Source organism: Sorex araneus, chromosome 6, assembly GCF_027595985.1.
Source record: "Sorex araneus isolate mSorAra2 chromosome 6, mSorAra2.pri, whole genome shotgun sequence".
Classification (NCBI taxonomy): Eukaryota; Metazoa; Chordata; class Mammalia; order Eulipotyphla; family Soricidae; genus Sorex; species Sorex araneus.
This window is the reverse complement of record NC_073307.1, coordinates 103,062,559-103,082,858: the sequence shown is the minus strand read 5'-3', so window position 1 is coordinate 103,082,858 and position 20,300 is coordinate 103,062,559. Positions and strand designations below refer to the sequence as shown.

Below are 20,300 nucleotides of genomic sequence, written 5' to 3'. Positions count from 1 at the left end.
ACCTGAACCCCTTTACCCCACTCTTGCAAGGGAAGACTAAGCCAGAGGTCGCAGGAAGGAAAGGCAATACATACTCCAATTGCTTTCTCATTTATTCATTTTTTGGTTTTGGGGCCACACCCGGTGGCTCGGGGATTACTCCCAGCTCTGCACTCAGGGATCACTCCTCTTGGTGCTTGGGGGACCATATGAAATGCCGGAGATGGAACCCGGGCTGGCCGTGTGCAAGGCAAATACCCTTCCCACTGTACTATCACTTTGGCACCTCCAAATGATTTTTCTGAGCAGGACATCCAGCAGGTTTAAGATACCACCTACAGAGGGTGATATCCAACCCTTGGAAGCCAGAGCCTGCCCGCCCTGTGTCATCCACAGGGACATCCAGAGGCTCAGAGAAGGAGAAACAACAAATTCAAGAGATGGAGTCAGGACTAGGGCCTTGGGCAGCTCGAGTGGGACCTGCAGCCACTGGCCTGGTCATGCACAGTGGACCGAGAGGTGTATCAGTCAAATGAAAGACCTGTAGAGAGAAGTGGCTGCGGTTTTCAGGTGACGGCCACTGCTCAGTGGTCCCTGACCTCAGTGAGGGTGGCTATGTTAAGGCCAAGAACCGGATGGTGGTTTGAACCTCAGGACTTTTTTTTAGCACCAGAGGGTGGAGCCCTCCTGCTAGCTCAGCTTCTTGGGGTGTCTCTAGGAACAGGGATGTGGCTCGAAAGCCCCTGTCCTGCGAGGAGGCTGAGGGAGAGGCCAGCAGGACTGGGGCAGGCCTTGTGCTCGGCGCCCCCTCTGGACTCTGGGTGGGGAAGACCAGAGGGGGCTCTTGTTTCTAGTTTCTGGGCAGTGGACCTCCTCTTCCTCTTCCTCTTCCTCCTCCTCCTCCTCTTCCTTGGCAGAGAGTTTTAGAATCGCTTTTCCTCGGGCTGGGAGGTAATGAGCAGCTCCTTGTTCCCGAAGTCCCACCAGGCCGTCATGTGAAATGCCATGTTCGTTAGAACAACAGTGTATTCCAGGATGGCAAAGATGGTGTACACTGTGGTGAGGACCCAAGCAACAGGACGGTGAGGGGGCCAGAGCCACGGCACAGCCACATAGCCAAACCCAGCTGCGGTTCCGGCACACCCCTTCCCTTATGGTCCCTTGAGCTCCATCAGGAGTAAGGCTTGAGCACTGCTGGGTATGCCCCCACCTCTCAGGCCCCCCCCAGAAAAAAAAAAGAAGCAAGCCAGTGAGCCTCCTGCCACCACCACTTCCCAGGGGCCTTGGGGTTCCTTTCCATCATCATATCCCCCCAGGGAACACTGACACCCACTGCCCAGACCACATTCATGGTAGGAAATCCGTGCCTGGGGGTATAGCTCTGCAGGTATAAATCCCCTAGGTGTGATCACTTGCAGCCCCTACCACCCCCCCAAAAAAAAATTATAATGAGGGGAGGGGAATCTCAACTGTTCCCTGGCCTCACCTCCGGGTTCACAATACATGTTGTGCCGGAAGTAGACTGCCAGCGCCGTGAAGAAGGAGATGAAGTTGATGATGAAGAGCCGCTGTTTCCAATTGTAAGACTTACGGTCCTGGGGGATGGGCTGAGTGAACGGCCTGTGGCCTGTCGGCCCCGGGGGGGGGGCAGCCCCCACTCCTCCAAAGGGCTAAGAGCATGTTCACCCCTGCATCTGGGGGCTGAGGAGCTATGGGACCCCCATCCTGCCTGCTCAGTGGGGAGAGAGACACCCACCAACCCCAGAGCTCCAGAGATTCGGGTGGGGGGGGGGGGAGAAATGGCAGACAGTGTGATTCGAGTTCCCTGGATGCTGGTTCTTTCCTTCCTGCAGCCTGGTTCCCGCCCCACTGTCCGCACCCCCTTCGCTGCCAGTTCTCTCCCGCACTATCCACACAGCCCAGGATGCCAGTCCAGCACCCTCCACTCGCCCCGAACCCCAGCTCGGTTTCCCATGAGAATTGCAGGTACCACCTCCCCGCTGCCCACATCCGGAGGCCGGGTGTCGCTGATGGTCCTCTGGGTGTCCGGGAGCCCTAGTCGGGGTCAACCGTACCTCGTAACTTACTGTGTGCTTCTTGGTCAGCCGCCAGAGAATGCAGGTGAGAAGCATGTGGCCGAGGGAGGCGGCAATGAATACAATGAAAGCGTTCTCATGGATGGCTGGAACGAGAGAGGGTGGGTGACCCCCCCAACGCCAAGGGAGGGCGAGGCTGGGCTTAGGAGACCCTCCCCCTGCCCCGCTCCCCGCCCCCCGCCGCGCCCCTCTCCTCCCGCGGCACCCACTGAAGTCCTCGGAGGAGGAGACGTAGGTGAGGGCGAGCAGCGCGACGTTCTCCACGACGTTGAGGCCGAAGTTGAGGCGGCACAGCGGGCGGTAGCCGGGACACGGGGCGGTGCAGCTGAGGTAGTGGTTCCAGTAGGCGAAGGCCACCAGGAAGCGGGGCGCCGAGTGCAGGCCGATGCAGAAGCGCCACACGTAGCGCTGGGGCACCTCCCCGCCGATGGCGGAGCTCACCGACGGCAGGTAATTGGGCACCTAGAGAGTCGCAGCCGGTGAGTGGCAGCCCAGGGCGGCCCTGCCCGCCTCGCACCCTGCTCTCCTGGCAAAGCCTGCGGGCCCTCACGCCTCTGCTTCACTGGCTCCCTTCCAGCAAGTCCCCCTTCCAGCTCCTGCCATGTCCCTGTGTGGCTCTGGCCCTGGCTGCGGGGGGGGGGGGGGGGGGCACCCCCCTGACTTGAGTCTCCTTCTCAACTCAGCTTTGGTGCTGGAGCAAGCCGGGTGCTTCTTTCTCAGTCTCCCTCCACAGAGCACTGCCAGGTGGCTGAGCGAGTTGCTGGCAGGCCCAGAGGCTCACGGAGCCCAGAACCTCCCTCCTTGAGGCCCTGTGGGAAGTTCCCCGAGCCCCGGGCCCCAGATGCATTCCCCAGGACCGAGCGGAGTCACAGGCCCATCTGCGCTTGCTGGTGGCACAGTGCTGCATTCACTGCCCTGCCGAGCTGCTCCTCTGACTGCTCCCAGCAACGTGTGTTCTTCCGGGCTCATGTGCCAAGAGGGTGGGGGAGGAGGAATGGGGGGCGGGTGAAGAACCACCGTGAGGTCCTGGGATAGTCTGAGAGACTGACCCTGTTCTTAGGCACCTCTCAGTGCCTGGGATCCTTCGTTCCTTAACACCTTGATGTCAGTGTGGGTCACACTCGAATGTGGCTTAATTAACAAAACCCAGCAGCGCCCTGGCCCCTCCCTGGAGCCGCGGCATTGTTGCTGAAGGCCAAGGGAGGAAGAGGCACGCATACAGCTGCAAGGATGGACAGAGGAGAGAATGGGGGGAGAACAGCAGCGATCCGCAGGGACGGAGACACACGCTGGAAAGACGATCTCTCACTCGGAGGTCTAGAGCAGTGCTTCTCAACGGTTTCCTCTTCATCCAAGCAGTGCTCAGAGGGACCCGGGGCCACTCCCAGTGATAGTCAACCCAGCTTCACGAGCCCAAAGTTTCAGTTTACCAACCCAGCAGTCTCCGGGGTCACCAGGGCCATACCTGGTAGTGTTCTGGCATGCAGAGTATGCACTTCAGCCCTATGAACTATCTCTTGCCCTCTCCCCTTTTAAAGAATTTTTAAATTAAAAAAAAATTTGTTTTCAGGGCTGGAGCGATAGCACAAGGGGTAGGGCATTTGCCTTGCACGCGGCCAACCCGGGTTCAGTTCCCAGTGTCCCATATGGTCGCCTGAGCACTGCCAGGAGTAATTGCTGAGTTCAGAGCCAGGAGTAACCCTTGTGCATCGCCAGGTGTGACCCAAAAAGAAAAAAAATTTTTTTCTTCTGGGTCACATCCAGTAGTGCTTGGGGCTTACTCCTGGTTCTGTGCTCAGGAATCACTCCTGGTAGTGCTCAGGGGACCATAAAGGGTGCAAGATTGAATCCAGGTCGGCTGCATGCACAGTGCTATCACTCCACCCCCTCACCACTTTTGTTTTTTAAAAAACTTTTTGGGTGCTGGGATCAAACCCAGGGCCTCATACATGAAAGCATGTGCTCTCTGACTGAGCTACACCCCAGCCTCACAAACTTTGAATACACATGGTCTCACTAACTGCAGCTGGCGAGAGAATGCAGGTCTGGATTCTGAGAATCTGCATTTCCACCTAACTCCAGGACTGCAAACGCCACCAGTCTGTTACCTACACTTCTGTGGGCTTTTAAAAAATGTCAGCAAGAGTTGGCTGGATTGATAGTACAGCGAGTAGGGTGTTTGGCTTGCATGTGGTTGACCCAGGTTCGATTCCCAGCATCCCATATGGTCCCCTGAGCACCGACAGGAGTAATTCCTGAGTGCAAAGCCAGGAGAGTAACCCCTGTGCATCGCCAGGTGTGACCCAAAAAGAAAAAAAAAATCAGCATGAAACAAAAAGAAAAAGCAAACAAATAAATAAATAGAATTTCAGCAAGAGCCAGAATAGTACCAAGCCAAACAATCCCGTGAGGGATGAACCTTGTACTGACTCTGAAGGCACTGGGCTTCAGACACGGGTTCTTGGCCCAGGTTGTGGCTGGAGCAAAGTGCACGCCTGGCATGTATGAGACCAGGATTCAATCCCCAACATTACATAATAGTAATAATAATTACTATTAATAATACTAAATAAAAATACTCTTCTGGGGCCAGAACCATAGTACAATAGGTAGAGCATTTGCCTTGCTCATGGCTGACCCAGGTTTAATCCCTGGCATCCCATATGGTCCCCTATGCACCATTAGGAGTGATCCCTGAGCACAGAACCTGGAGTAACTCGTAAGCATTGCTGGGGGTGATCCAAAAAATGAAAGAAAGAAGGAAAGAAAGAAAGAAGGAAAGAAAGAAAGAAAGAAAGAAAGAAAGAAAGAAAGAAAGAAAGAAAGAAAGAAAGAAAGAAAGAAAGGAAAAAGAAAGAAAAAAGAAAGAAAAGAGAGAGAGAAAGAAAGAAAGAAAGAAAGGAAGGAAGAGAAAAAGAAAGAAGAAAAGCACTTTTCTAAAGAGATAGAGTTCTAGCAGATCCCTTTCTCCTAGTAGAGAACTGCTGAATGGGCCACTGGAGAGGTAGGAAGGTGAGCCAGGAAGGAAGCAGTCCCCTGGGCAAGATGGGCCTGGGAGGACCATGCAGGGGCTTCACAGCCTACAGAGAAAAGAAGATGGAATCTCCTTGGCACTGAAGAAGAGCACAACTGGGGCTGGAGCAATAGCACAGCATGTAGGGCGTTTGCCTTGCACACAGCCGACCTGGGTTCAATTCCCAGCATCCCATATGGTCCCCCAGCACCGCCAGGAGTAATTCCTGAGTGCAAATCCAGGAGTAACTCCTGCGCATTGCCAGGTGTGACCCAAAAAAGAAAAAGAAACCCCCCCAAAAAAAAACACAACTGTCAAGGTCATGGCTAGAGGCACCACTATTTAAGGGCGGGCTCAGATATACATGCTGAGTAATAAGCCAGAGGCCCCTGTAGGCTTTTGAGCCACATAAACCTGAGTCTGCATCCCAGCTGGGGGACCCTGAGCAAGTCAATTCTCCTCTCTGGGTTTCAATGTCCTCACTGTCTGCCTTCAGGGTGACTGAGACACCAAATGCATGTGTGTAAAACATCTGCACCAACAACGGATGGCTTTAGGAAAACACATTTCCCTGTGAAGCCTGCGAACAGCCGAGAGCTGTGTGGCTGCTGAACACGGGAATGTCATGCAGGAGGGACGGGGAGAATCACATCTTCAACAAACACTTCCTTTTTTTTTCTGTTGTTGTTTTGTTTTGTTTTGTTGAGGGGGATCATACCTAGTGATACTCTGAGGATACTCTGGGCTCTGGAGTCGCCCCTGGTGGTTCTTGAAGGTAAACATGTGCTGGCATCGAACCCAAGCCTCCAGCCTGCAAAGCATGCACTCAGCCCTTCCAACTCTCTCTCCAACCCCACCAGACACTTCAGAGACATGCATGCCTTCTTACTTGACTTTTCTTCCTCTCCGGGTAGGGCCCCTGAGGAGGGGCCGAGGGGAGTGTGGCTTCCATTTCCCTGGATATTTATCCTGAAAACTCTGGCCTCTATTCAGCTACTTCAAGGAAAATAAGAACCAGCATCCAACACTTGGCAGGGAGAGGCATGAGTATACAAGGGCCCAAGTCCTGGTGGATGCTGGGAAACTGGCAAAGGGCAGAGATGACGGAGCTGGGAGACGGTCTCAGGAGGAAGAGAGAATTAGAGCCCCAGGCTTGCTGCTCCTATCCTCCTAAGGTCATCTCAGAATGGGGTGGAGGCACGATCTAAGAATAGGGACTGGGGGCTGGAGCAATAGCACAGCAGGTAAGGCATTTGCCTTGCACTCGGCCGACCCGGTTTTGATTCCCAGCATCCCATATGGTCCCCTGAGCACCGCCAGGAGTAATTCCTGAGTGCAGAGCCAGGAGTAACCCCTGAGCATCACTGGGTGTGACCCAAAAAGCAAAAAAAAAAAAAAAAAAAGGACTGTCTCTCTCATCACTCTCTCTCACTCATGCCCTCTCTCTCACACAGACACAAACACCCCCACACACAATGCAAAATAAGGCAGATGCCTCCCTCCAAAACACAAGTTCCCCACTCACCTATGCGTAAGTCACCAGCAACACCAGGAGCTCTCAGAGACCAGGTACAGTGCACACCCCAAACCTGCCCATGAGTCCTGAGTTGATGGCTCAGTAGATTCGTGTAGAATACATAAGAAATTCACATAGCATAAAGGTCCCCACGACAGCCCCCACAGATTTCACCACTAGAGATTCATTCCTTTGGCCTTAGATAAGAACACCCTGAGGCCACAGGCCTTGCATGCGGGAGGTCTGGCTTTGCTCCCTGGCACCACATAATAGTACATAATAGTACATCTGAGCACTGCTGGGAGTGGCCTCCAAGCCTCACTGCTCACCTGAGGCTCTCTTTCCCTCAAAAGAGTGCCCTGAAGATTGGAAATGTAGTTCAATAGACTGAGCACCAAAAATCCCTTTGAGGGGCTGGAGGAAGAGTACCATGGGTAGGGCATTTACCTTGTGTGTGACTGACCATGCAAGAGTTTGATCTCAGCCATCCCATACAGTCACCTGAGCACTGCCACAGTAATCCCTGAACACCACTGGGTGTGTCAAAGAAGGTTAAATAAACAAATAAAATGAAATTTAAAAGCTAACGGGGTCAGCCTCATGCAAGGCAAAGTGCCTTAACTCCTATACTATCTCTCTGACCCTCAAAAAAAAAAAAATCTTTTTTTTCCTTGTAGGGCTGGAGCAATAGCACAGCGGGTAGGGCATTTTGTGTTGCACGCGGCTGACACGGGTTCGATTCCAGCATCCCATATGGTCCCCCAAACACTGCCAGGAGTAATTCCTGAGTGCAGAGCCAGGAGTAACCCCTGTGCATTGCCAGGTGTGACCCAAATAACAAACAAACAAAAAAATTTTTTTTCCTTGAAATTAAGGATGAATTTTCTTACCTTTTCTCCTTTTGTGGGGTGTGTGGGGAGGGGGGATCCTCCCTCCCCAGGGGCAGTGGAGGCCACAGGGCTACCTCTGGTGGTGCTAAGGCGGCCATGCCTTGCTGGAGAGTAAACCCAGGCTCACACTTTAGCCCTTTGTGCTACCTCCCTGGTAATAGACTTTTCTATTTAAGCTACTGCCCTGTCCCTGCCAGTGAACAAACACTCCCATTCTTGTCATTTCTACTTGTTACTGTTCTCTGGATCCCATCCCTTCTTTATCTCGAGAGTCTCCATCTGAGATCTGGTCTTCCCGGCAGCTCTGGCCTCCTTACTGGGGTCCACTCTCCCCCTCGGCCCCTAAGCCTGTTCTCTGCTCAGGGCCCCAAACTGTCTTCTTTTCCATTATGTGATGGAGACGGTGGGGGTGGCGGGTGTTTGGGTCAAACCCTGGAGTGCTCAAGGCTAGTCCTGGTTTCTGGGGGTTGGAGCAATAATAGTACAGGAGATGGGGTGCTCGCTTTGCACGTAGCTGTCCTGGGTTTGATCCCCAGCATCCCATATAGTCCCCTAAGCACCACCAGGAGTAATGCCTGAATACAGAGCTAGGAGTCGCCGGAGCATCAAGGAGGCCAGGTGTGGCCCCAAAACAAAAGAACAAAAGGCTATTCCTGGTTCTGTGCTCAGGAGTGACCCCTAGTGGTGCTCGGGGACCCTAAGTGGAGCTGGGGATTAAACTAATGTTGGCAGCATGCTGGGCAAGCGCCTTCCCCTATATTATCTTTCTGACACCCCAAAATGATCATTTTTTTGTTTGTTTGAGAGCCAAACCAACTTACTCCTGGCTCTGTGCTCAGGGATTACTCCTGGCGGGTTCAGGGGACTCTACAGGGTGTTGGGGATCAAACCTGAGTCTAACCGGGTGCAAGGCAAGTGCCCTGCTATCACTCTGGGCCCCAAAATGATCATCCAAGCACAAATTTAACCATGTCACTTTCCTGCTTAATATCTGACCTCTGGATAAAACCAGGAACTGTCAGCTGGCATTCACAAAGCTCCTTCTTTATCTCCACAGCAACAATGCCACTTCCTCCAGGAACTCTTCCCCAGTATCCAAGCTGGATGAAGATGCTTCCTCTAGGCCCAAGTTCCCTGTATCCTTTTCTCTCCAAGAACCCCATCTCACTGAACTGTGAATGCCTGTTTCTAGAATTCTCTCTCTTGGGGGGGAGGGGGGAGGAGAAAGATGGATTTGGGCTACCTCAGCGGTGCTCAGAGGCTTACTCCAGGCTCTGTGAACTCTTGATGCTCAGGGACCCACACGCAGTGCCTGGGATTAAATTGGCGTCAGTGGTGTGCAGAGCAAGCACCTTATCTGCTGTACTATCTCTCCAGCCCTTAGGATTGTCACCCAAGAAGCTAAGAGCAAGTCAGCCCCACACCCCTGACACAGAACCTCAACCCAAGTCTTTGGAGCAAAGGTCTAGCAGACTGCTCCAGGGGCTAAGAAGTACACCAAGGTTTCCAGCTGGCACATCCCGAGTACCTAAAAGACCCCTGAGTGGATCTTGGGCTACTAGTGGTCCAAGCTAGAAGATCCTTGGGTGGGGTTCAGAGTCCTCCAAAGTCAGAGCCCCACTGAGCTTAAAACAACCCCTCACTTCTTTGTTCCTGAGTGAGTGAACGCAGTCCCCCATGTCCACGAATTACGCAGTCGAATTTCCCACATTTGGGGAAACCACAGGGTCAGCACAGCCAGAGTGCAATGGCTAAGCCTCGCCCTGGGAAAAACACCGATGAACCCGTTATTTCCGACTCCCAAATGTATCTCAGAGCCTCAGTCCTGGTTTTCCCTCCAGCCTCGTCCTGCTTCAGCTCCCTCCTTCCTCTCAAGGTCTCTCTAGCCATTTTCCCTCCCCCTTCCTTCCCTTCCTCCCCCTCTACCCCATCTGCATTCTCTATGCCCTTTCTTTCTTTTTTTTTTTTTCTATGCCCTTTCTATTTCAGGTGCTTGGACTAAATTCTTTGGGATCCTTCCCCTGCAAATCACCCTCTAATTCTTGCTGTGTCCCCCGCCATCTCTCCCTCTCCCCTCTTCTGCCTCCTGCTCGCTCTCTCTCTCTCTCTCTCTCTCTCTCTCTCTCTCACTCCCTCTCTCCCTCTCTCCCTGTCTCTGTCTCTGTCTTTCTGTCTCTCTGTCTCTCTCTCTGACTTTCATTATACTCTTATCCCCGTTGCCTGAACTGGCTCTGGCCCGTTGCACTCACCCCACAGTCAGTGGCCACCGTGTAATCAAAGTGGAACATCAGGGACCAGATGATGCAGAAGAAGAAGCCGAACACGGGGAAAGTGATGACCCAACAGACCATGGCCGTGAAGCGGAGCCGGAACACAGTCCCGTCGGGGTCCAGGGGCTGGGAGGCCGCAGAGGACATCCTGTAGGGAGTGGTGCCCAGGGAAGGCGAGGGACACACGTGGGACCTGGTGGAATCCCTGGACCAGGGAAAAGTGTGGCCTTTTCCAAAGCTGATCCCTCAGAATCCAAGGGAAGAGTCAGAGTAGAAAGAGCAAAAAGGAAAGAGGGAAAAGAAGAGCATGGAAGAGACAGAGGCGCGGAAAGAAGGAGGCAAGCAGCAGAAGTCTGCGGAGTGAGCAGAAATGCCTTTGGCACCCGCATCCGCTTGGCCTGCTCTTGACCTGGGGCAAAGAGACTCCGGGGGCCTGCGTGCAGGAGCATGACAAGCCACCTTGTTGTCACATGCCTCATACTCACCAGGAGAGGGGCCAGAGGTGGGAGGATTGTTATTCCCATTGTACAGAAACAGGGACCAAGGCCCAGCACTATGCCGACCAAAACCTGTTGCCATTGAGATTCCGAAGCCCCAAGTCTAGCAAGCGTTAGACCCAGTCACCAAGACAAAGAACCATCTCAGCTCAGCCTGGCCCGAGCCCTTCCACTGGCCCTGTCTGACCACATTCCTGCTCTTCACCCAAGTCCAACTAGGAACAGTGGGAGAACTCAACCCCAAAAACCTATTTTACTGGGACCACAGGCTGCCAGCCATCACGCCCCCAGGCTTAGAGTGAGCCAAGCCTCAGGCTGGCAGTGCCCCCTCCGCCAAGGTCCCAGGGTCCCGTACAGAGTCCCCCACCCTCTTTTCTTTCCTCCCGAGAGGCTTACACCACCCAGTCCAAGGCCTGGGAGCATCGGGAATCCATGGGCAGCCCAAGCCCTCAGCCTGAGCCTGCTGTGCTGGGGGAGGGGGCACGGCTGCTTCTGTTTCCTTCGCCCCCTGCTCCTTCCTCTGCCCAACCCCTGTCCCCCCACCCACACCATGCATCTTTAAGCCGGACTCCCCTCTGAGGAACAGACAGAAGCGCTTCTCACTGAAGTGGTCCAGGACCCAACTCCCCCTCAGACTCAGACCTCCCCTATGAGGGACACCCCAGGGGGCCTCGAGTCTCACTCAGAGTCTGAGAACAGGACGGAGGGGCTGGAGGCGGGGGGGGGGGCACTAAGCAACACTCACACTGGGTGCTGGAGGATCCGGGGCTTGGGCTGAGGGCTCTAGTGAGACTGAGCCTGCTCTGAGACAGTTCCACCCCAGTTCTCCGGGGCCTGCCCTCCCGCCCACAGAGCCCGGATCTCCCTGCCTGCCCAGGCACACAGCCTTCCCAGAACAAGGCCATGTCATAGTTCCAGAACACTCTGCAAAGGTAAGAAGAGATAGTAGTGGAGGTCAGCCCACGGTGGCTTCCTTGCCAGGGATGGGGGAGGGATATTCCCGAAGGCTGTGCCCCAGTGATCCTGGGAAATCTGTGGGAAAGAATATGTGTGTGTGGGGGGGGTGGGGGCGAGGGGGTGGCACTGAGCATCTCTGAGGGTGAGTCCTGAACACTGAGCCAGAAACAGCCCTAAAAGCACCATCAGTGTGGCCCAACACTTCCTCCATAATGCCCGCGCAAGAGAGCCACACAAGGACGTAAGGCAAGTGGACTACAGCGAGTTTGAACCTTGGTGCTGCCCGAAAGCACCCGGTGATGCTGTGGGTGCGGCTGTTTGGGATCCCTGGGGAGGAGAGGGTCTGGCAAGTGGCCAGTGACTTAGGAAAAACCCAGGGCAAGCATGAGGTTCTGAGCCCCCAGGACTGCTCATGTGCATAGGTAATCCCGATTAGCCCAGGGTCTGGGTTCCACCCCCACTAAACACACACACACACACACACACACACACACACACACACACACACACACACACATCCATCCCACACCAGGCTTCCCAGGTAAAGCAATCTTTATGCTGGCCAGAATGTGGGGGACCCAGGCAGCCTGCACTGTGCAGACACTGTTCCTCGGGGCCAAGGCTGCTGACGGAGTCAGAGGGAACGTGTTATGTGTTTGCCGTGTCACGGCCCAGCACTGAGAGGACAGAAACCAACAGGCCAAGTCCAGCTGAACATGTGCTGTCTGACATAGAAGAAGAGACTCCGGAACCCTTCTCCCATAACTCCCTCCCCATCTCTGCAGGGCTGGCTTCAATCCAGGAGGAAAGAAGAATTCAAAGACTCCCAAAGCAGAGCCAAGGCTGAAGTGGATACTTACCAGATAGTAAGTATATGTGCACCAGAAGTACTGGCGAACTGTCTGTGACCAACGTTCCTTAGAGGGGTTAAGGCACCTGGATGCAGCTGAGCCTGGTTCTAGCCCCAGCACCACACGCATAGTCTCTGGGGCACCACCAGGGGTCACTTCTGAGCACAGAGCCAGGAAAAGTCCCTGAGTACCCGCCCCCACCCCAATACACACACCCTGGCCTAAAATCCCTCCCCCCAAAATAAACAAAAACATAAAACTCCTTGGAATGAGTTGCCTGGAGAAAAGTTCTCTATCATTTGGGCAGTGCAAGCATAGACAAGGTTACCTAATTACACATGTGGAGAGGGGCTGGGGAAGACAGTGTAAGGCACTTGTCTGGCATGAAGTTGATCCAGGTTCTAATCCCCAGACAGCACTGCATGTGGCCCTTGAACACTGCCAGGGGTCACTCCTGAGCAGAGAATAACCCCTGACCACCCCCATCCCCCAATAAGTGAAATCTCTACCTGGAGAAGTTTGAGCCACCAATAAAATTTAGGGGCCAGGAGATAATACAGCAGTTAGGAAGAATGCCTCGCAGGCACCCAACCCAGGTTCAACTTCTGGTGTCACGTGGCCCCCAGGGCACTGCCAGGTGCAGCCCTGGAGGCTCCCAGAATCACCACAGTGTCCCAAGAGGCCCGGGTTCCCCCACCCTGCAGGCCTGAGCAGCATCAAATCCCTGGGCCTTACAACTGAACCAAATGCCCAGTTGAGTTAGAACCTCTGGTGGCGTCCCTGGAACTCCCGAACACCACTTGGGAGCACCCCCCCCACCCACCACATACACAATGAATAACCAGATTAAAAATATAATAATGGGGCCAGAGTTGATGGTACAGTGGGTAGGGCATTTGGCTTGCACACAGTCGACCCTGATTCAATCCCTGGTACCCCATATGGTCCCCTGAGTTCCACCAGGAGTGACCCCTGAGTGCACAGCCAGGGGTTCTGAGAACTGCTGGATGTGGCCCAAAAACAAAAAAACAAACAATAATAATTACAGATATGTTGGATTAAGATTACAACTTTTATTCCCAGGGTTGGCCATTCCTAGGACAATCTGGGTGGGAATTGGGAGCATAAACAAAAGTTCACAGGTGAATTCCATGTGACAGTGCCAGGCAACAGGGACAGAAGGCCCCAAGAAGGGGCCAGGGAGATGGCTTAGAGAGCATTTCATTGCTACAGTTTGATCCCTAGCATAGCACGGTCCCCAACGGGAGCAGGAGCAAGCCCAAACCACAAAAACCAACCAGACAAGAAAATGCCCCCAGGATCTCTAGGCCTGATCTTGCCCCAGAGGAGCCTTCAACTACCTTCCTTCAACTACCCAGGCCTCAGCTCCCTAACGAGCCTGGCAAAAGTAACTTAACTAGGCAGGTAAGTTAGGATGTTTCTGTTTTGGGGCCATACCCAGTGGTGAACAGGATTTATTTACCAGTTCCCAGCGCAGTGCTTGGGGGCGGCTCTTAGCAGTGCTCAGAGGACCGTGTAGTACTGGGATCAAACCCAGGCCTCCCACGAGCAAAGCATTCGTCCCTTTAAGATATCTCCCTAGTCCCACTGGGCAAGGTATAATTATTAAGTTATTAATTCCACTAGCCCTTGATGCCAGCCTTAGGAGGTGCCAGCCTTTTCTGTAAGGGCTCTGACTGCAAGTTACCAGGTCTTCCTGTTCCCAGGGCTCCGGACTGGACTGTCCTATCTATTTATTCACCAAATAATGAATTTCAGACACATTGCTCCCAGACAGGTGGGGAAGCGAGACACAGTGATGTGATGAACCTGGGTGACAGAGAACACAGGGTACTGAGAGAACACGGCGAGTGCTAACACCCAAAGAAGGGGGTGACCAGGTCTGTTCCTAGGAAGGTTGCGGAAGGCCTTCAAAGGAACCAGCTCAATGGGGTCTATAGGATGAACGGGAGCTGGCAAGGATAAGAGGAACTAAAGTCCAGAGAATAGGGCCCTTGTGGGTTGGGAACAGTGGGTAGGGCCCTTGCCTTGCAGTGGACCACCCAGGTTTGATCCCTAGCATCCCATATGGTCCCCTCAACATTGCCAGGTGTGGCCCCCCAAAAAGGGTAAGAGGAACAACTGACGGATTTTCATAAGTGAGAACTGGGTCAGGAAAGGCGGTTGGCTAACCCTTTCTGATCCTCCCCCTTCAATCACCCGGTTCCCCCTTTTCTTCCAATCCCAGTTGACTTTGGTGCACGCACATGTGGACGGAATCTCCCCTCCCTGCAGAGCTCCCACTCCTTGCTGGAAAGACCCTGGGGAGTCAGAGAAGGAACCAGGCCCCACCCACCCCCCACAAACAAAGCGTGTGCTCCTGCCCTTGGAGCATCTCTCCCCGCCCTGCCAGTCCTAATTATTTCTGGTGGTTCCCAGGCCTCCTCGGACTGGCTGCCCGCAGCTCAAAGTTCATGTTTACCCACTGACAAATCCAGAAGAGGGAAAAAGCTCACGTTATAAGAACTGAAACCAAGTGTCCCCACCCCTTCCTGTCAGCCAGACACAACTGGTCGTGGGAGGCAAAGCCCTTTCATGGACAAGGCCCCCTTGGTAGGAAGGTGGGAGCTGAGCTGTCTCGGGGGTCTCCCGAGCTCCCTCCCAGGCTTGCCCTCGTCCTGCCTTGCCTTCCAATCTAACGCTCTCCTGCTCCACGCCCTTCACGTTTCCCAAATGCCCTTGGACTTTTCGCTCCACCTGGATCTCTGCGCTAGCTCTGGGGATGAGGACGGGAAGGGCCGAGCCCACTTCAGGCAGAGAGAAACTGAGGAAACACAGGGTGCTGGGCTATGCCTCACTGGCTCTAACACGCACAGAGAGAGAATGCCCACAGCTGCTGTCCTTGCTCGGCACCCCACCTTCCAACCCCGAGGGCACACCGCTCGCACAGAACCTCACGGGGCAGCTCTAGCCCAGAATATGTCGCATAGGTCATCAGGTCCCCATCCAGACAGGCATGGACAAAGTCTCTCGTGCAACCCCTCGGACGCCCCTGCCCCATTCCTATCGAGATTGGCACAAACCCAAATGTCCCAAATGTTCCCCAGCCCAGTTCTGTGCTTTCGCCGTGTCCCCCAAACTCTGGAGCTCCTAAATCTACCCCTCTAAGAATAAGAATTAGGTTCTGGATTTAAGGGCTACACAACTTTAGAGACCCAACTCCCAGTAACCTCCATGGGAAACAGAGGGAGGTTAAATTTTTTTTTTCTTTCACCTGGGTTTGGGTCCACGCCCGGCAGTGCTCAGGGCTTACTCAGGGCAGACCTCCGGGGACAGTATAGGATGTCAGGGATCCAACCTGGGTCGGCCATGAGCAATGCACTTTCCAGCTCTGGAAGACTAATTTGTGTGTGTGTGTGTGTGTGTGTGTGTGTGTGCTTTTTGGGTCACATCAGGCGATGCACAGGAGTTATTACTGGCTTATGCACTCAGGAATTACTCCTGGTGGTGCTCAGGGGACCATATGGGATGCTGGGAATCGAACCCAGGTCAGCCGCATGCAAGGCAAACACCGCCCTGCCCGCTTGTGCTATCACTCCAGCCCCTGGAAGACTAAGTTTTTGGGGAAGGGGATGGCCACATTTGGCGGTGCTCGGGGCTTACTTTTGACTCTGTACTCAGGGATCACTCCTGGTAGGCTGGGGAGACCACATGTGGTGCCAGTGACTGAACCTGAGTCTCCCGTGTGCAAGGCGAGCGTCCCACCTGCTATGCAATCTAACTGTTAAGACCTGAGTTTGCCCCCTCCGTACCACACCCACCTCCCCAACCCCGATGCCCAATGGCAAGTTGGCTGATCCTGTAACCACAGGATAAAGATTCAAGGAGGATCCAACTGGGCCTGGGTCTGAGTTCTCAGGCCCCCCCAGCACCACTCCCCCAGCCCTACCCCACAGTGTGTGGCCGTAGTCTCCTTGAAGTGGAAGAGCAGGGACCAGAGGATGCAGAAGAGGAAGGCGACAAGTGGACAGCAGACCGTGACCAGGGCCACCAGGGTGAAGCGAAGCCGTACCAGGGTCCCATCCCTGTCCAGCGGCAGTGGGACCTGGTACATCTTGTCAGACCTGGGGATGGAGTGGTGCTGTCAGGGCCTGCGGCAGCGAGGCTGGCATGAAGGGAGCCAGCCCTTGAGTTTAGTCCTAAGCTTCCCGGAGCCCCTGTGCTTGGCCAGTTCCTGCCCTGGTTGACAAAGACGCCCTCTGAACCGCATGTGGACATTTACCCACCAGTTTCAGAGAAAACATCGAGGAAACGGGCCAGGCTACACTGAAGCTTGACTGGCCGGATCATTCTCTCGACAACTGACCTGGATGGTTGCTGGCAGCGGGTATCACTTGCCCTTGTTTTAAGATGAATCCTGAAACCTCCCAGTGGACAGAACGGCCCTTCTCCTCCCCCAGGCCTCAGCTTCTAAGTTCTAGGGTCTCTGGTCAGTACTGGCCCGGGGCCTTTTTGCACCTTCAGTCTCTTCCCAGGCTCTGAGTGCTCTAAGCCTGTCCCGCATGCACTCCATGGAAGCCCATGGAACCTTCCCCGGCTGCATGTCCCTGCGCAGGGCCTCACGTGCTCTGAGAGGTCAGCTGCTGGCTTGGGTTTGCTCCTTAGCAGAGAGCGCTCTGGGGGCTTCCAGACCTGCTCGCTCTTGTCTACCCCACTCCAGAGACTCCCCGCTTAAATGAAGGACTCTTAAGAGCTGGGTGCTCATCCACCATCCGAGCCCACCGCCCCCCTCGGGGCATGGGAGAGAAGCTAACGCCACGCCAGGATGAGGAAGCTGCTCGGGGCCACACAGAGATGGACGAGCCAGCAGAGGGGAGCCACTCGGCCCTCGGGATACACACTGCACAGCTGGTCCCCGGGGGCAGGGCTCGGGGCCTCCAAGGCCAGCCTCAGGGCGAACAGAGAAAGGTGAAAACCAAATCCTATGCAGCCAAGTCCTGCGGGGCTTCTTCCCGCTGTGGAAACGGAGAAGCCAAAATGGAGAGAGGGCCGTGCCTCCGAGCCGCTGAGCCGGCGGCCAAGGAGGGCGGGCTCCAGGTGCCTCCGGAACCTGCCCTGCTGGAATCTAGTTCCTCCCTCTGGGTTCTCGGAGCCACACCTCCTGGGCTCCCACCCTCAGGAAGAGCCAGAGCCCAGGTGAGCCGGAACAAGCCGGGTGGACACGCCTCTCCCGACGGCCAGGCATGCTTCGGCTCAGGCCGCTGGCTCCCACTCAAGTTCTTTCTCTCTTTGGAGGCCTGGGGTCTCCTGAGCGGCTGGGGAACAATCCTGCTCAGCCTCCCAAATCAAACACGGCCCTTGGGTCAGCCTTAAATGGGACCTTGTCCCCCATGGTCCTTAGAGGGGAACACTCAAGCCAAACCCAGCCAGTGTTTCCTCTCCCCTGCTCCCTACTTCCAGCCTCCGGCCCAATCCCTCGGCACTCATCCCCTCCACGGAGGGAACATGCACTGCCCAAGGCAGGGGGTGATAAGGATTCTGGAGGAACGTTCTGGTCCACTTCTTAGGAGTCTGCCTGGCTTCTGTCCCTTTAGCTGTGTGACCTTGGACAAGACACTTAACCATTCTGGGCCGTCTCCACAGCTCTGCAAGTGGCTTAGCTACTTAAAAAGATCATTCCAGTTTGGTCCCCAGGTCTCAGGACAAGGGCAGCTGTCGACACCAGCCAGTTCCAACTTCCTCCTGGGGACTTAGCTGAAAACTGCCTCTTATTTCCAAAACTCTCTCCACTGCTTAGCCGCCCGTGGCAACCCACGTTTACTGGGTGCCTACCAGTTAGTTCTAGGGGCCCTGCCTGGCCAGCATTTGTACTTGGAGAGCCTGTATACTTGGAGAGCCTGTATGTTTCCATTGTACAGAGGAGGAAACTGAGGCCCAGGGAGGTTAAAAAGAACACTGTTTAAGGTCACCGGTCGGGATGCGATTCGAAATTAATCAATGGGCTTCCAAGTCGCCCCCCCAAAAATCCCCCTCCCCATTTTCATCCCCTCCCCTCCATCCCCACTAAGGGATCCGACTAGAAGTCCCTGAGGAGTGGAGGGCAAGCTCAACCCCAGCAAGTTAAGACCCCGGAGGAGGAGCCTGGGAGGAAGCACGCAAGCCCCGGGACCCCAGCGCGCAGCACCCCGCCCTGCGGAGGCCGGACCGCGTGGCCGAGCTGCAAAGCGTCGCTGCGGCGGCCCAGCACACCCTTCTCCATACTCACCCAGGTGGTGGCAGCGAGGACGCCGCGCCAGCGCAGGGGGGCGGGGGGCGGGGTGCTGGGGTGGGGTGGGGGACCCCGGGGACAGCCCGGGCCGCGGCAGGGGCGGGTCGCAGCGGGAACGGGGGAGGCGGGGCCCGGGGAGGAAACGCCGCCCCGGCCCGCCCCGCCCCGCCCCTGCAGACCCGAACCCCGCGCGGCTCTCGGCCCTTCTCGGGCCTCCCTGCCCGCGCCCCTGCCCGGCCCCGCCGCCGCGGCCCGGACACCTGGCCTGGACCACGCTGGATCAGCCACGCAGCCCCCTTCCCTCAGCCGCGTTCCATCACCTGTTGAGAGAGCAGGAGATTAATTCCTCGGGGCCTCGTCCTGCTCTCCCCGAGCCTGCCGCCGGACCCCCCAGCCCGCCCCCACTGCAGCGAGGAGCCTGGGGGGTTCATCCGCGTCTCTCGGGCCCCGAACGTGCCTCCCCCGGCAGGGCCGGGCCGGGGGCGTGGGGAGGATGGGCCATTCCCGCCTCTGATCAGGAGAGGGCGCTCTGCGCTTTCCCACCTGGCCCCACGGCCCTCCAGCCTCCAGCCCGGGGTCGGCCCCACCGAGAGGGTCGACCCCCGCAGAGCACCATCCCCCAGCGGCCCGGAACCGCGGTCTGCAAGCACGCCGCGGTGCGGTCCGAGCACCTGCTAAAGCCCCCTCCCGCCCCCCGCTTAGCCAGCCTGCACACGGTCACCTGCGCTTTCCCCTTTCAAATTCCCACGGAGGGGGCGGGGACGCAACTCAGGGGCAGGGCTTCACGTCTATGAAGGAATAGTCACATTGGGGCTCGATCTCCAGTGCCCCAAGTAAACAAATTCCAGGCAGGAGAGATAATCCAGGAGCTAAGGCCCTGCACTTAGCCAACTCGGGATGGACCCCTGGCTGTTGTATATGGTCCCTTGAGCACCGCGAGGAAGAGCGCTCCTGAGTATCACGGGGGTGTGTCTCCCCGCCTTCCCCCACCGTCTAATGTGATCCACTTTCCTGCGTTTTTGTTACCCCACTCAAACCTACCTACGCACTAAGAGGTGAAACTTTCTTTTTTCTTTTCGTTCTTTCTTCTTTGTTTTGGGATGATGCTCGGGGGTGGGTTTGGGTTTTGGGTGATGCGCCTGGCGCTGCGATCAAGAATTACTCCTGGCGGCCCTCGGGACAATATGCAGGACCAAACCCAATCCACAGTTGTGTAAAGCAGGCACCTTACCCTCTGTACCATCGCGCTGGCCCCAAGAGGTAAATACCACTAATACCCTTATTTTACTAATGTAAAACAGAAAAAGATAAGTTACGTACTCACACGGATAATAAATATCAAAACGATGGTTCTACTCAGGCTTCTGAGGTTGTTTTCTTAATCATTATATACAGTTAATTCCACCAGGCAGTATAATCATTTTGCAGGTGAGGCTCAAACTGGACTAATAAACCTGCTCTACTTCATGCATTCACTCCCTTTTTGTGTGTAGCAGGGAACTCCCAGCCAGTGCCTGCTCCTGACAATTCAACCCAGCCAGACAGTTCAGTTCTAGGGCCAGAGGACGAGGTGGTGGTGGTGCTTGGGTCCGATGGTGCTGAGGACCCCCAGGACTATCCCTGTGGTGTTCAGGGGTCACCAGAGCCACACCTGGCTCTGCTCTGAGGTCAATGAGGCACCAGGGATTGAAGTAGGCCAATGCATCTTAACCCGGTTTCTCTCCCTCTGGCCCACATTCATTCTTGTTTATTCACTCAGCTGAGGCACCTTTGTGAGGCAGGTCATGGACCAGGCAAGGATGGGGGACTCAGAATTACCTCAATCCTAGAGAAGGTGTCTTTTTTCTTTTTTTTTTTGCTTTTTTTGGGTCACACCCGGCGATGCACAGGGGTTACTCCTGGCTTTGCACTCAGGAATTACCCCTGGCGGTGCTCAGGGGACCATATGGGATGCTGGGAATCG

The 20,300-nt window shown here is 55.3% G+C and overlaps 1 protein-coding gene and 1 non-coding gene across 4 annotated transcripts; both read right to left on the bottom strand.

The window, feature by feature from the left end:
* Nucleotides 1-74: 74 nt before the first annotated feature.
* Nucleotides 75-18,793, bottom strand: PGAP2 (post-GPI attachment to proteins 2). Of its 3 annotated transcripts, none has more exons than XM_055142274.1 (6): nt 18,658-18,793; nt 16,019-16,193; nt 2,285-2,537; nt 2,055-2,161; nt 1,466-1,574; nt 75-1,033 (listed from the first exon to the last, which is right to left on the bottom strand). In XM_055142274.1, exons 2-6 carry the CDS (start codon nt 16,181-16,183, stop codon nt 903-905), a joined length of 765 nt encoding a protein of 254 aa, XP_054998249.1. In that variant the 5' UTR covers nt 16,184-16,193; nt 18,658-18,793; the 3' UTR covers nt 75-902. The 3 variants fall into 3 exon arrangements, with proteins under 3 accessions (XP_054998249.1, XP_054998250.1, XP_054998251.1); XM_055142275.1 differs by lacking the exon at nt 18,658-18,793 and adding an exon at nt 18,335-18,617; XM_055142276.1 differs by lacking the exon at nt 18,658-18,793 and adding an exon at nt 18,335-18,617 and having other exon boundaries at nt 2,067-2,161.
* Nucleotides 9,147-9,304, bottom strand: LOC129406403 (U1 spliceosomal RNA). The gene has a single exon (XR_008630993.1). It is a non-coding gene; the product is annotated as a U1 spliceosomal RNA (small nuclear RNA).
* Nucleotides 18,794-20,300: the final 1,507 nt, after the last annotated feature.

Coding starts and splice junctions, on each gene's coding strand:
- PGAP2 (XM_055142274.1), bottom strand. CDS start 16,183: ATGTACCAGGTCCCACTGCCGCTGGACAGGGATGGGACCCTGGTACGG. Junction 2,162..2,284: donor CTCCTCCTCCGAGGACTTCA/GTGGGTGCCGCG, acceptor CTCTCGTTCCAG/CCATCCATGAGAACGCTTTC. Junction 1,575..2,054: donor AGCACACAGTAAGTTACGAG/GTACGGTTGACC, acceptor CCCATCCCCCAG/GACCGTAAGTCTTACAATTG.